Below are 14938 nucleotides of genomic sequence, written 5' to 3' on the forward strand. Positions count from 1 at the left end.
TTAGAGGAGGTGGGTGGGAGGGAGTATAGGGTCTCAGGTTTAGATCGCACCCACTTAAAAAACAATCATTTACCATCCCAGCTGGCTCCGATTTTTCAGCTCTCCACTCCCGCCATCCATACTCAAAAAGTCACTGAGAGAATATTTCACCTCATAGAGGAATCTGTAAGTATAGAATCCCTACAGTGCCTACACCGACCATCCGGAAAGAATCCTATCCAGTCCCACCCCACCAGTCCTACTCCTGTCACCCTGCATCCCCACGGCTAATCCACTTAACCTACACATCGCTGGACATTTTGGGGAATTTAGCATGGCCAATCCACCCTAACCTAGGCATCTTTGGACGGTGGGAGGAAACCCACATAGACACAGGGAGAATGTGTAAACTCCGCACAGGCAGTTGCCTGAGGGTGGGATTGAACCTGGGTCCCTGGTACTGTGAGGCAGCAGTGCTAACCACTGAGCTAGCATGGCTTAGTTCCACAGTAAAGAATCTCCCAGTTAAGATGAGGATGAATTTCTTGCCTCAGAAAAGTATTGGTGTTTGGGACATTGTGAACTATGGAGCTTGGGTCATTTATTCTGTTCAAGGCTGAGGTAGACAGATCTTTGATTGACTGGAGTGTCACGGGTTATGGGGGAGCAGGCAGAAATGCAGCAGATTGAAAGCCACATGAGATCAGCAATAAACTTACTGATTAGAGGAACAGACTCAAGGAATTGAATAGCCTTCTCATCTATCCCATGTTCTTATAGTTAAAGAACAACATCCTTACAGAGCACAGAAGTCCTCCAGTGATAGTTATTAGCATTTAAATTGAATTATTTATCAAGATTGATTGTACTTTTACAAAAATATTTCTAGAAAAAAATATTTAAATCTTTTCAATCTTAAGTTATTAAAATGAAACAGTTGTTGAATACATCCACAGAAGATCACTCCAACATTCTGAAATGTTGACAGCTTAAGCTCTCCGTCAGTCATTGGTTCACATGCAGGAGGGCAAGGAGATGGTGGGGTAAGATGTCTTAAACATACATCCTTAATTACCAATAACTCAATAAAACAAACAGGGAAACACACAAAAATGTTCTTCCCTCGGGAAATTAGTAAAGATGGAGATGGAGATAAAATTGAACATGACTTGTCAGGGAAAGGCTCCAATTTTTCCAACCCCCAACTTGGAGAAAACAAGCAACACCGATTTGAACAAGATGGTGAGACAGTTTAGATTTCAAGCTGGTTTTGCTTATATAACATTAGTGCTTTTATTGACTTATAATCATATAATTAAAATCTGGAGAAAATCTCTGAAACCTGCAGAAAGACTGGAAACTGGATGTGGGGCTGAAGGGGGTGATCCTGGTTGAGAAACCAAAGCAGGGCAAACATTTACAATGAGGAACAAAATCAAAAAAACAGAAACAGTGACTTTCTCTTTCAAGTTTATATTTGCAATCATACTTTAATATGTGGATAAGTTTGCAGATAACAATATCTTTTTTGTCATGTCTGTTGGTGAAGATGATTCCTGTCTAATTCCTATTTTCCAATGGGATTGCATGTACCAGCTGAATCATTGAGTAGCCATGTATTTCATTAAAATTTTCTGAAATGTCAATTAAATTATTCCAGTGTCTTGGAACTATATTGAGGAAATGCTCACAATGACAATTCATTTGTTTCGAAATAACCAATTCTCATTTGAGCTGGCATAAGCCAAATAATCTGCTATGTTTTAATATCAGCAGAATCAGTGACATCAAAGGATATCATATACAGTCATAAAATTGCACAGCATGAAAAGAGACCCTTCGGTCCAACTCATCTATGCCAACCATGATCCCTAAAAAAACTCGTCCCACCTGGCAGCACCCGGCCCATATCCCTCTAAACCCTTCCTATTCATATACCTATCCAGATGCTTTTTAAATGTTGCAACTGTACCAGCCTCCACCACTTCCTCTGGCAGCTCATTCCCTTTGCATAAAAAGGTTGCCCCTTAGGTCCCTTTTAAATCTTTCCTTTCTCACCCAGAACCCATGCCTCCTAGTTCGCACCCCTCCTCCCCCGCAAGGGAAAAGACCTTGTCTATTTATCCTATCCATGTCCCTCATGATTTTATAAATCTCTATGAGGTCTCCCCTCAGCCTCTGACGCTCCAGGGAAAACAGCCCCAGCCTGTTCAGCCTCTCCCTGTAGCTCAAACCCTCCAACCCTGGCAACATCCTTGTAAATCTTTTCTGAACCCTTTCAAGTTTAACAACATTCTTTCTGTAGCAGGGTGACCAAATCTCTGTGCAGTTTTCCAAAAATGACCGAACCAATGTCTTGTATAGCTACAACCTGACACCCCAACGGCTGTACTCAGTGTTCTATCCAGTGAAGGCAAGTGTGCCAAATGCCTTGTTCACCATCCTGTCTACCTGAGACTCCACTTCCAAGGAGCCAAGCCCCTGCACCCCCGGGTCTCTTTGTTTGGTGACCCTCCCCAGGGCCCGAACATTAACTGAAAAAGTACTGCCCTGATTTGCCTGACCAAATGCAACACCTTGCATTTAACTAAACTAAAATCCACCTACTACTCGTCAGTTAATTGGCCCATCTGATCGAGGTCCTATTATACTCTGAGAGAATCTTCTTTACTGTCCACCACACCACCGATATTGGTGTCATCTGCAAACTTACTAACCACACCTTCTATGGTCACATTCAAAATCACTTGTATAAATGATGAAAAGCAGTGTACCCAGCACTGATACTGGTCACAGGGCTCCAGGCTGAAAAACAAACCTCTACCATCACCCTCTGTCTCCTACCTTCAAGCCAATTTTGTATCCAATTGGCTAGCTCCCCCTTGATCTCATGTGATCTAACCTCGCTAACCAGTCTATCATGCTCTGACAGAATATTTGTAAAAACTACAAAGGAAGCAGCACAGAAAGATTATTTGGTAATATGTTGCAGATTTACAAACTATGTGAGGAATAATAATCCCTAGGTTAGATTAGATTACTTACCGTGTGGAAACAGGCCCTTCGGCCCAACAAGTCTACACCGACCCACCAAAGTGCAACCCACCCAGACCCATTCCCCTACATGTACCCCTTCACCTAACACTACGGGCAATTTAGCATGTCCAATTCACCTGACCTGCACATCTTTGGACTGTGGGAGGAAACCGGAGCACCCATAGGAAACCCACGCAGACACGGGGAGAATGTGCAAACTCCACACAAAGAGTCGCCCGAGAGAGGAATTGAACCCGGGTCTCTGGTGCCGCAAGGCAGCAGTGCTAACCACTGTGCCACTGTGCCACCCATGGTTAGGTGAATATAAAATGTAAAATTCTGATAATTGGAATCTATACACCCCCTTTCAGTTTAAACGAGGGGGAATGGGTATTGTAGTTGAGAGCTGTGGGCAACAAACACTCTTACAGGAGACAAATAGTCTTTTAAATATCACAATACACAGTGTGCCTTCAAATTAAATACCATCTTAATTGTAAATTTGTCTGGGTGAGTTTCCCAAGTCTCAGCAAACTAGTTAGTCAAAGGCCTGTTGAAACCAAGATAGAAATGCTTTTCCTCTTGCATGACGGATGCAACTTACCTGCTTTAATCTCTGTAATTATAATCCTCCTTCCTATCCTCCCTGACTGCCCCTTTTGATGAACTTGACTCATCCCATGTCCCTGACTAGGTCTCCAACCTCCACCCAACATTTATGATCGCTCCCTCTGGATCTCACCCTGCTCTCCCCCTTCAGGTTTCTCCCCCAGGGCCTCTGACACTGTCCTCCTTCCTTTCTCCTCCATTTCTCAAGGTTTAGCCTTGGGTCAGCCATCCCTCCGAATCTGGAAGTCTATGTCCAACTTAGTGAAGTGATAACAGTTTCAGCAACATTCCTGTCTGGTCTTTATGTTATTGCACTAATATCCTGGCCTATATATGATACAGATATGGAAAGCTGGCAGACTGTAAAGATAATAGCTTGCGAAATGACAATATTAAATTTTAACACACAACATACTAGTATAGAGGACCAACACCTTTACAATGCTCCATTTACTTGTATAAATATGAAAAATTAGCATAATTACTTCATACTGCTGATAGAAACCTCATGTTTCCAAAGTTTGGTCTGGACATGCAATGCATAGCTCTCTGACACTTTCCTCTGGAGTATCTGAATCCCAAGGCATGTGAATAGATCCAGAACTGACGTGCATTGTGAAAATATTCAGAGGTGCAGAACAGGGCTTTCCAAACTTTGGGTCACGACCCCCTCATGGAGTCAGAGGCCAACATTTTGGGGTCTTAAACTCTACAGAGATAATCGTTGTCATGCACCTCAAACTGAGGTATCGAGTCATTCAGCATAGAAACAGGTCCTTCGGCCCACTATGTCGATACTGACCAACAAACATCAAACTAAAAAAATCCCATTTCCCTGCACTTGGACCATAGCCGACTGTGCCCTGGCATTTTAAGTGCTTATCCAGATGCCTCTTCAATGTTGTGAGAGTATCCATCTCCACCACACTATCAGAAAAAATATCCAATTTCTACCCCCTCTGGCAAAAACATATTTTCTCAGATTTCCTTTAAATCACTTACTCTTCCCCTTAAACTAATGCCTTCTGGTATTAGACACATCGGCAGTGGGTTAGGTTCTCATGATCTATGTATATGTCTCCTATAATTTGGCATATCTGAATCATAAGACCATAAGATACATAAGCAGAATTTGGCTGTTTGGGCCATTGAGTCTGCTCTGCTATTCAATCATGACTGACATGTTTCTCAACTCCATCCCTCTACGTTCCCCTCATAACCCTTACTAATGAAGAACCCGTGCATCTCTGTCTTACAGACGCTCGATGACTTGGCCTCCACAGCTCTCTGCAGCAATGAGTTCCACAGATTCACCACCCTCTTGCTGAAGAAATTCCCCCTCATCTCAGTTCTAAAGGGTTGTCCCTTCACCCTGAGACTGTGCCCTTATGTCCTAGTCTCACTCACTAGTGGAAACATCTCTTCAACATCCACTCTATTCAGGTTTCTCAGTATTCTGTAAGTTTCAATCAGATCCCACCCTCATCCTTCTAAACTCCATCAAGCACAGACTCAGAGTCCACAGCTGCACAAATACAACAAGCCCTTCATCCCCGGGATTATTCTTGTAAACCTGCTCTGGACCCCCTCCAAGGCCAACACATCCTTCCTTAGATATCGGGCCCAATGCGATCTGACCAGAGCCTCGTATAGCCTCAGCAGTACATCCCTGCTCTTGTTTCCTAGCCCTCTTAAAATTAATGTCAGAGTCAAGAAGTTCCTGATGAAGGGCTTACGCCTGAAACATCGATTCTCCTGTGCCTCGGATGGTGACTGACCTGCTGTGCTTTTCCAGTGCCACACTTTATGACTCTGATCTCCAGCATTTACAGTCCTCACTTTCTCATCCTCTTAAAATGAATGCTAATGTTGCATTTGCCTTCCTAACTGCAAACTGAACCTGCATACTAACCTTCAGTTAATCTTGAACTAGGATTCCCAAGTCCCTTTGTGTTTCAGACTTCTGTTACCTTTCCCCATTTAGAAAACAGTCTATGCCTCTATTCTTCCTATCAAAGTGCATAATCTCACACTTTCCCACATAGTACTCCATTTAGCACTTCTTTGCCCACTCTCCTAGCCTGTCCAAGTCCTTCTGCAACCTCCCTTCTTCCTCAACATTACCTGTCCCTCCATCTATCTTTGTGCCATCTTTAAACAATGCCCTCAGATTCTTTGTCCAGATCATTAATGTATAACGGGAATAGATGTCGTCCCAACACTGACCCCTGCAGAACTCCACTAGTCACTAATTGCCATTCTGTAAAAGACGCCTTTATCCATACTCCTGCCTTCTGCCAGTCAGCCAATCCTCTATTCATGTCGGTATCTTGCTCCTAACGCCATGGGCTCATTTCTTATTTAGCAGTCTCCTGTGCTGCACCTTGTCAAAGGCTTTCTGGAAATCCAAGTAGATCACTTCCACTGGCTCTCCCTTGTCTAACTTGCTCGTTATTTCCTCAAACAATTCTAACAGATTTATCAGGTGTGACTTCCCCTCAACAAAGCCATGTTAGGTGCCCTATTTTGTCATGTACTTTCAAGTACTTCGCAACCTAACTCTTAATAATGGAATCTAAAATGTTTCCAACAATTGAGGTCCGGCTAACCGGCCAATAATTTCCTGTCATCTGTCTCCCTCCCTTTATAAACAGGGTGTTACATTAGCCATTTTTCTGTCCTCTGGGAATTTCCCTGACTCCAGTGATTCCTGAAAGATTACCACCAATGCCTCTACTATCTCCTCAGCTATCTCCTTCAGAGTTCTGGGATGTAGTCCATCTGCTCTGGGTGATTTTTCTACCTTCAGACCTTTCAGCCTCCCCAGCACCTTCTCCTTAGTGATGGCCACAACACTCACCTCTGTCCCCTGACTATCTTGAAGTTTGGGTGTGTGGCTGGTGTCTTCCTCTGTGAGAACTGATGTGAAATACCTATTCCGTTCCTGCACCATCTCTTTGCTCCCCATCACTACTTCTCCAACTTCATTTTCCAGTGGTCCAATGTCCATTATTGCCTCTCTCTTACTTTTTAGATATCTAAAAAAATTTTTGCAATCTTCTTTTATGTTATGAGCTAGCTTACTCTCATAGTTCATCTTGCCTTTCCCTTATGCTTTCCGAGTTATCTTCTGCTAGTTTTTAAAGGTTCCCCAGTCCTCTGGCTTCCCACTATTCTTCACCACATTGTAGACTTTTGCTTTAATGCTGTCCCTGCCTTCCCTTGTCAGCCATGTTTGCCTCATCCTCCCCTCAATGTGTTTCTTCTTCCTTGGGATGAATTTCTGCTGTGCCTCCCGAATTAGACCCTGAAACTCCTGCTATTGCTGCTCCACTGTTTTCTCTGCTGGGCCTCCCTTCAAATAAACTCTGGCCAGCTCCTCTCTTGTATTGTTGCAGTTACCTTTATTCAGTTGCAACTCCCTTACATCTGATTCCAGCTTCTCCCCCTCAAATTATAGGGTGAGTTCTGTCATAGTATAGTCACTGCTCCAGAGGGATCCTTTTACCTTCAGCTCCCTCATCACATCTGCCTCATTATACATCACCAAATCCAGAATTGCCAGTTTTCTAGTGGGGCTCGACCACAAGTTACTCCAAAGAAAACATTGTGTAGACAGTCTGCAAATTCCTTTTCTTGAGATCTGCCATCAACCTGAGTTTTCCCGTCCATTTGTATATTGAAGTCCCCCAAGATTATTGGATTTCTTACATGCCTTTTCTATCTCCTGGTTTATTTTCTTCCCCACATCCTGGGTACAGCTGTCAGGGTACTTTTTCCTTTGTGCCTCCTCAAATCTACCCACACAGATTCTACGCCTTCTGACTCTATATCATTTCTTACTGTCAATTTAATTTCATTTCTTATTAACAAGACAACCCCACCCTCTCTGCCCATCTGTCCATCTGCTTGTCCTTCCAACAGGATGAATATCCTCAATTAATTAGTTCCCAGCCCTGATCGTCTTGCAACTATTTCTATGTGATACCCACATTGTACCCACCAATTTCAATCTGCATTACAAACTCAATTAGCTTGTTTCATATACAATCTGTATTGAAGTTCAGCACCCACAGTCCTGCCTTGATTGCTTCCCTTCTCAAAGATATCCCTTTCCATACTCTCTGTCTTATTACTTGGTTCTGGAAACTTTAATAACCTCTGCTAAGTGCCCCCCACCTCTTTTAACTTTTTCCAGAATTTTCCTACATATGAACCCACACTCCACTGCAGAGGAACCTCGAATATCCGAAGGACACAGGCGGGGAATATATCACTCGGTTAAACGAATTTGGATAATCGAATGCCGGATAACATAGTTCAGCCGAGCATCGAGACCTTGCGATCTTGCTGGATAATCTGATATTCAGATAATCGAATGCCGGATAATCGAGGTTCCTCTGTATTTGGTTTACAACTCTATCCACAGCCCTAATTATGCAATTTGCCAGGATCCTGGTCCCAGCATGATTCAGGTGGATCCTATCCCATCGGAACTGCTCCCTCCTTCCTCAGTACTGGTGTCAATGTCCCATGAATTGGTATATCTGACACAAATCTTTGAGCCATGTGTTTACCTTGTTGACCTGTACCAACCTGCTCATGGCTCAGGCAGTAACCTCGAGAATATTACCTTTATGGTTTAGCTTTTTAATTTAGCTCCTAGCTGCTCATATTCCCTCAGCAGAAGCTCTTTCCTCTTTCTACCTGTATCATTGGTACCTATGACTGGATCTTTCCCATCCCACTCCAAGTTTCTCTGCAGTCGGGTGAGAGATCCTGAATCCAGGCACGAGGCAGGCAGCCCAGCCTTCGGGACCCTCGTTCCTGACCATGGGGAGTAGTGTCTATTCCCCTGATTATACCATCCCTGATTACAACTACATTTTTCTTTTCTCCCCACTCCTTGAAAAGCTCCCTATACCACTATGGTCAGTTTGGTCAACCCCTCTCCAACCCGCACTCTCATCCACACAGGGAGCAAACCTGTTAGACGAGCTCAAGGGCTGAGGCTTCTTCAGCATTACCTCCTGCATCCCTCTACTGGCCTCGCTCATAGTCACACCCTCCTTTTCCTGACCAACGACTGAATCAGAGGGAGGAGAAAGTGAGGACTGCAGATGCTGGAGATCAGAGTCAAGATTAGGGTGGTGCTGGAAAAGCACAGCAGGTCAGGCTGCATCCGGGGAGTAGGAGAGTGTGCTGTGCTTTTCCAGCACCACACTTTTTGACTCTGATCTCCAGCATCCGCAGTTCTCACTTTCCCCTGATCCTGCGCTTCAATTTATCCTGTTTTTCAAATAGAAACCTTACAAACTATGAGGCAAAAATAGTAAGCAAAAAGCACTTCTTCCTTTTTGAACCAAATTCCCACTCTGCCTCCAATGCCGTCAGAATGGCATTGTTCCTTCCAGACTGTGTGACGATTACTGAAAAACAATACCCCTCAGCCTCCTCTGCTCCAAGGAAAACAAACCCAGCCTATCCAGCCCCTCTTCATAATGGAGGCTTTTCATCCCAAGCAACATCCTGGTAAACCTCCTCTGTACCCTCTCCTGTGTAATCACGTCTTTCTGATCGTGTGGCGACCTGTACTACACACAGTATTCCATCCGTGGCCTAACCGATGTTTTATAAAGCTGTAACAAGACTTCCTTGGTCTGATATTCCACACCCTGGTCAATGGAGGCAGGCATCCCATATATCTTCTTCATCACCCTGTTTACTTGTAAAAGCTACACCAAAATGGAATTAGATGTCTTCAGCCAACAGGTAGGGAGGACAAAAGCAATGAAAGACTTATTAACTTCTCCTGAGCAGCTTGTGCATATACAGTTTAAGTTGATGTGTAGTGGTGGTAAATGCAAGAGTAAGCTCCACGACTAAATATCTTGGTACAACAGCGCTAATGTAAATTGAAAAAGAAACATTTTCAAAGTGATTTTATTCATCATCAAATCTATTCGTTGAAATTTTAAAATAATTCTGGACTGAAGGGTCTGTTTCCATGCTGCCCATCTCTATGACTCTATTTTTCTTAAAAGCAACCCAACTACGGTGATGGTAATGAGGGCAGCCAGGTGGACCTCATAGAGCGTGAGTTCTCTGATTGGGGCTGTTAACCTGATCCAATCACTGAAACTGCAAATCATTGAATGTTTAGTTTGGAACATTCAGAACAAAAAGCATCTATGTTGGTGGCAACAACAAATATTGTTTACACTGTATTTTGTGTGCTAATTATAACAGCACAACATCAGACAATGGAGAGGATTGAAGAAAAAAATCTTTAATTTTCAGACTTTAGCTAGCAATGTTTTTTTAAATACGGAAATGGTGCTGCAACCTTCAGAGTTACTGCATGAAATTGTGAGATGAAGCCTAATTCCTTCAGAAAGATGTTATGATCATTTAAAAGCCTTTTATTCTTCTTATGAAGAAACACAGCTGCAAAACACAAGCAGTTGATGGAGTACAGAGGACAGTCAATCTTGGACTGATTTCATGAGTGCTTGTTATTTAAGCACTAACACTTGGAGATTCACACAGGCTTCCAAGACATCCCGTCTTCAGCAGGAAAACTGTTTACTGCTCTTTGTTGTAAAGGAGTGTTGGCTATGGAACTACTCTCGCCTCGTACAGCCAATTTAAACTAAACTGACAAGTTTAAGACTGCACATTGAGATAGATAAATGTCACTATTGTTTGGTATCGGACTGAACTGAAATTTCAGTGACCATGGCTACAGCTCTTTAAATCATTCCAAACAAGTTGGAACAGCAAGGTAGTGAACTGCAGGAGATGGTGACTGTTAGAACTGGCTTCCCACAGCCACCTGATATTAGGAAATGTACCAAAACCGATGAAACAGAACCATTGTGCACTCTCAAATGCATTGAGATGATTCAACTAAGGATGATTAAAATTTCTGTCCATGCCTGGTCCGTGAAGCTCAACCCAAAAGCCATAAACTCTTAAAAAGACATACGCCTTTCTCTAATTACAACAGTTGGATCAGCAACTGGACTGATCATTTTGTATTTATTAATAACTACAGTTTTCATGCAGTGAGTAAATGACTAAAATTCAATTGTTGATTTTAAAGAAAGTAATGGATTGACCATTTCATCAAAGTTCAGGAGTCTTCACATTACAAGGTACCTTGGCCATACTACATGGGTGGGGAAAATGGGATTAAAATAGTTAGGTCGATGTGTCTGACTGGCACAGATGTGATGTTTCCAAGGGCCTTCTTTCTGGGCTGTAGATCTATTAGACCGTAAGATCATAAGACATAGGAACTGAAATTAGGCCATTCAGCCCATCGAGTCTGATCTGCCATTCAATCTTGGCCCCGTTCTCCTGCTTTCTCCCCGTAACCATTGATCCCTTTGATACTCAAGAGCCTATCTATCTCAGTCTTGGGACTATGAGTCCATGGGGAAGATCTGACCCCTAAGTTAGCAGGAAGCTCACCAGAGTTACTGTGTGCAGGAGGGCCCACTGGTTTTCGGTAAAATCCCCTCAACTGGCCTGTGGCTGGGAAGGTTCTCCAACACGATACCTGCTGTTGATAGAATTAGAAAGGTCTTTACCTCACCATTTTAAAACTCCACTGCCTGAAGACCCCTTTAAATGTTGTCTATGGAGCAGTATTTAGACAGACAAGTGTGTGGGAAGTTAAATTCTCTAAAGCTGATATTCATTTAGGTTTCTGACATCATGTCCTTTTCTCTTATCAAGAAAGGTTTTGAGGTGAGTGGACAGCTCTCTTAGGCCTGCTGGGAAACCTAGATAGTTACAAAAGAGCAGTGCTCCAAAAGCTTCGATTTTAAATAAACCTGTTGGATGATATCTGGTGTTGTGTGACTTCTGACTTACAAAGTGCTATTTTAATCCTCAATTCTGGATTTAACAGCCCATGCGCCGAACTTTGTGATGTGGTTCCAGAGTTACCGAGGTAAGCCGACAGTCGGAAGAGTTATCTCGTGAAACTGATGAGCTGAGAAGTCTGGATCAGTTCCATTGAGGAGCTCCAGTCATGGCCAGCTGAGAGCCTGGTGTTCAAAGCACTCCCTCAGAGAGACTGGTTTCACAGCTGGATAGGTGGCTGCCAATCTCCTGGGAGAGACTTCACCAGTTTGGCAGTTCACCTAGCTTCAGGCTGACCTCTGTGTACCCAGAACTCACAACCGACTGCCTACAGCTTGGACAGCTCTATCTGACTGACGAAGGAAGAGGGTGAAAGATAATTGTAGCAGCTGGAAAAACATGAGCAGTGACCCCAGCTTTTTTCACCTCAGCCTCCCTATAGATTAGATTACATTACAGTGTAGAAACAGGCCCTTCGGCCCAACAAGTCCACACCGACCCGCTGAAGCGAAACCCACCCATACCCCTACATTTACCCCTAACCTAACACTACGGGCAATTTAGCATGGCCAATTCACCTGACCCTGCACATCTTTTGGACTGTGGGAGGAAACCGGAGCACCCGGAGGAAACCCACGCAGACACGGGGAGAACGTATAGCAGAGGGGATAGACATCGAGAGGCAGCTGAATAAAAGTGAGGTCTCCATTTAGAGGTTCATATAGAGAGACAAATCAGCTCTGCAAAAGTGAGTACTGCAGATGCTGGAGATCAGAGTCAAGATTAGAGTGATGCAGGTCAGGCAGTATCCGAGGAGCAGGAAAATCGACGTTTCAGGCAAAAGCCCTTCATCAGGAACAATTAACTCTGTCAAATTGAGAGGGCAGAGATACCAAACAGTGCTAAATGGAACAGATGTCAAACTCAAGATTGGGCATCCACGAGGCACAGTGGACAATCAGCAACGTCTCAATTGTATTCAAACTGAATCAGCAACCTCATGACTTGGAATATTGCCCACACGACAATAGCATCAAGCCAAGGGATCAACCCTGGTTCAATGGGGTGTGTGGGAGGGCACGCCCGTGGCAGAATCAGCAATACGTGTAAATGAGGTGTCAACCTGGTGAAGTTACGAAACAGGGCTACTTGCGTGCCAGACAGCAAAAGCAGCAAGTGACAGACAGAGTTAAATGATCCCACAACCAACAGATCAGACCTAAGCTCTGCAGTCCTGTCTAATCTAATTGTGAATGTTTGTGGACGAAACAACCCACTGGAGGATGCCATTGCACAAACATTTCCATCCTCAATGGAAGAGGCGAAGACATCAGTGTAACCGATAACACTGAAGCATTTGAACAATATACACAGCCTCCTTTAGTGGTGCCCAGTATCACAGTCAATTTGATTTGTTCCAAATGATATCAAGAAAGATACCATGACACCCAGTTGGAGACACTGGATACTGCAAAGGCTGTGTGCCCCAGAACTTGCCACTCCCTTAGCCAAGTTGATCCAGTACAGTTACAACACAATGCTGAAAATGGCTGGTATGTTTTATATGTAAGAAGCAGGACAAATCCAACCCGACCAATTACCATCCCATCAGTCTACTTTTGATTACCAATAAAGTGATGGAAGGTGTCATCAACAGAGCTATCAAGCAGCACCTGCTCAGCAATAACCTGCTCAGTGACGGCCAGTTTGGGTCCCACCAGGGCCACTCAGATCCTGATCTTATTATAGCCTTGGCTCAAACATGGACGAAGGAGCTGAATTCCAGAGGGGAGGGGAGAGGGACAGCCTTTGACATCAAGGCTGCATTCAACAATTTGCCCTGGCAAAACTGGAATCAATGGGTATCAGGGGGCAAACTCTCCATTGGTTGGCATTCTAACTGACACATTGAAGGTGGTTGTAGTTGTTGGAGGTCAGTCATCTCAGTTCCAGAACATCTCTGCAGGAGTTCCTCAGTGGAGTGTCCTAGGCCCAGCCATCTTCAGTTGCTTCATCAATGACCTTCCCTCCATCATAAGGTCAGAAGTGGGGATACTCCCTAATGATAGCACAATGTTCAGCACCATTTGTGACTCCTCAAATACTGAAGCAGTCCATGTCCAAAACCAACAAGATTTGGACAATGTCCAGGCTTGGACTGACAAGAGGCAAGTAACATTTGCACCACACATATGCCAGGCAATGACCATCTCCAATAAGAAACAATCTATCCACCAGCCCTTGACATTCAATGCTGTTACTATCACTGACTCCTCTACTACCAACATCCTTGGGGTTACCATTGATCAGAAACTCAACTAGAATTGCCATATAAATATGTGGCTACAAATGCACTTCCAAGGCTCGGAATATTGCACCTCTGGTAACTCACCTCTGGAAGTTGAAATCAGTTTTCAGAAAGACATTACAGAACATTGCATTTTTCAACGAGGTTCCTGTTGTGAATTTACCAGAATTTCTCATGTTGTGGTCATTGTTTCTTACCTTGGACATGGATACTGCTTGGTTGTGCGGAAGAAGCTGTGATGGGTGGGTATGGTTTGAGGTGGGACCCTGAAAACTGTTGTACTTGGGGTGGCTGTGATGTCCTTCTGTGCATCAGGGGTGGAGCTGCTGCAATTCTTCTGGGACTGATGTGATGAGGAGAAGGAGCAGAGGACGCAAATCTGCTGGAAAAGTCAAAATGGCAAATTGAAACGGTCACTTTACAAAGTTGTCCCTTATGTACAAGAGACCTACTGACCATTTAAGATGAACTTTAAACAGAATCACGATGTCTTTACTGCATTCACTTGTGGTAAAAGTCCAAAGTGTGAAGGAAAGGAGCCCACAGCCACTAACACTTCACCTTGGATTTAGCATCTGGGAAACAATTGCAAGTCACTTTATACTACAAAAGAATGGTTTCATTTAGTTGTGCTTTATGGCATTTAAAATAGTTCAGGAATTACACAATGAGTTCCTGGCCTGCTGACATTAGTGACTACAGCCTTTATTAATAGTCCCACTTACCCTGTAAAGTGGGTATGTTGGACAGCTTTCAATCTACATTCAAATTTCTCCATTAATCAGAATTTTCCACTGGAAAGCTGCAAGCCTACTGCTGCTAAAGGAACAGTCAAATGGTGTTTGACACCACATGGATGCTGTTTCAAAATACTCACAGATTGCTCCCCCACCCTGCCCCTTAACTGTTAGGAAATATTGTGTTTCTTATTTTTGCAAAAACTTCAGATTCATGTAACAGAAAAATCTGGTGGGATACTGAATTGTTTGAATTGCCCTTTAACCATCTTTCTAGTTGAGTTTATAGTCCTGCCAGTTGAATTGGAAGCTACATCAAATGAATTGCAGCCACATTGGAAGCAGTTACATAGATATTTATATCAGATGTGTCCTCTCTCCCCCTATTTTCCACCAG

General features: G+C 43.6%; 1 protein-coding gene across 6 annotated transcripts in view; it reads right to left on the reverse strand.

Annotated features, from left to right (window-relative positions):
• The window catches only part of LOC122564092 (zinc finger protein GLIS3-like), a 567943-nt gene that overhangs the window by 40205 nt on the left and 512800 nt on the right, over positions 1-14938 (reverse strand). For 4 of the 6 annotated variants that reach the window (XR_006315822.1, XM_043718654.1, XM_043718669.1 and 1 more), the window contains exon 9: positions 14002-14186. Coding sequence is in view for 5 of the 6 variants with exons in the window: in XM_043718654.1 (XP_043574589.1) it covers positions 14002-14186 (185 nt within the window). In the remaining variant the exon portion in view is untranslated. The remainder of the gene's footprint in view (positions 1-14001; positions 14187-14938) is intronic. The other 2 variants (XM_043718678.1, XM_043718662.1) reach the window with 1 other exon arrangement.

The sequence above is a fragment of the Chiloscyllium plagiosum genome, chromosome 2, assembly GCF_004010195.1.
Source record: "Chiloscyllium plagiosum isolate BGI_BamShark_2017 chromosome 2, ASM401019v2, whole genome shotgun sequence".
Lineage (NCBI taxonomy): Eukaryota > Metazoa > Chordata > Chondrichthyes > Orectolobiformes > Hemiscylliidae > Chiloscyllium > Chiloscyllium plagiosum.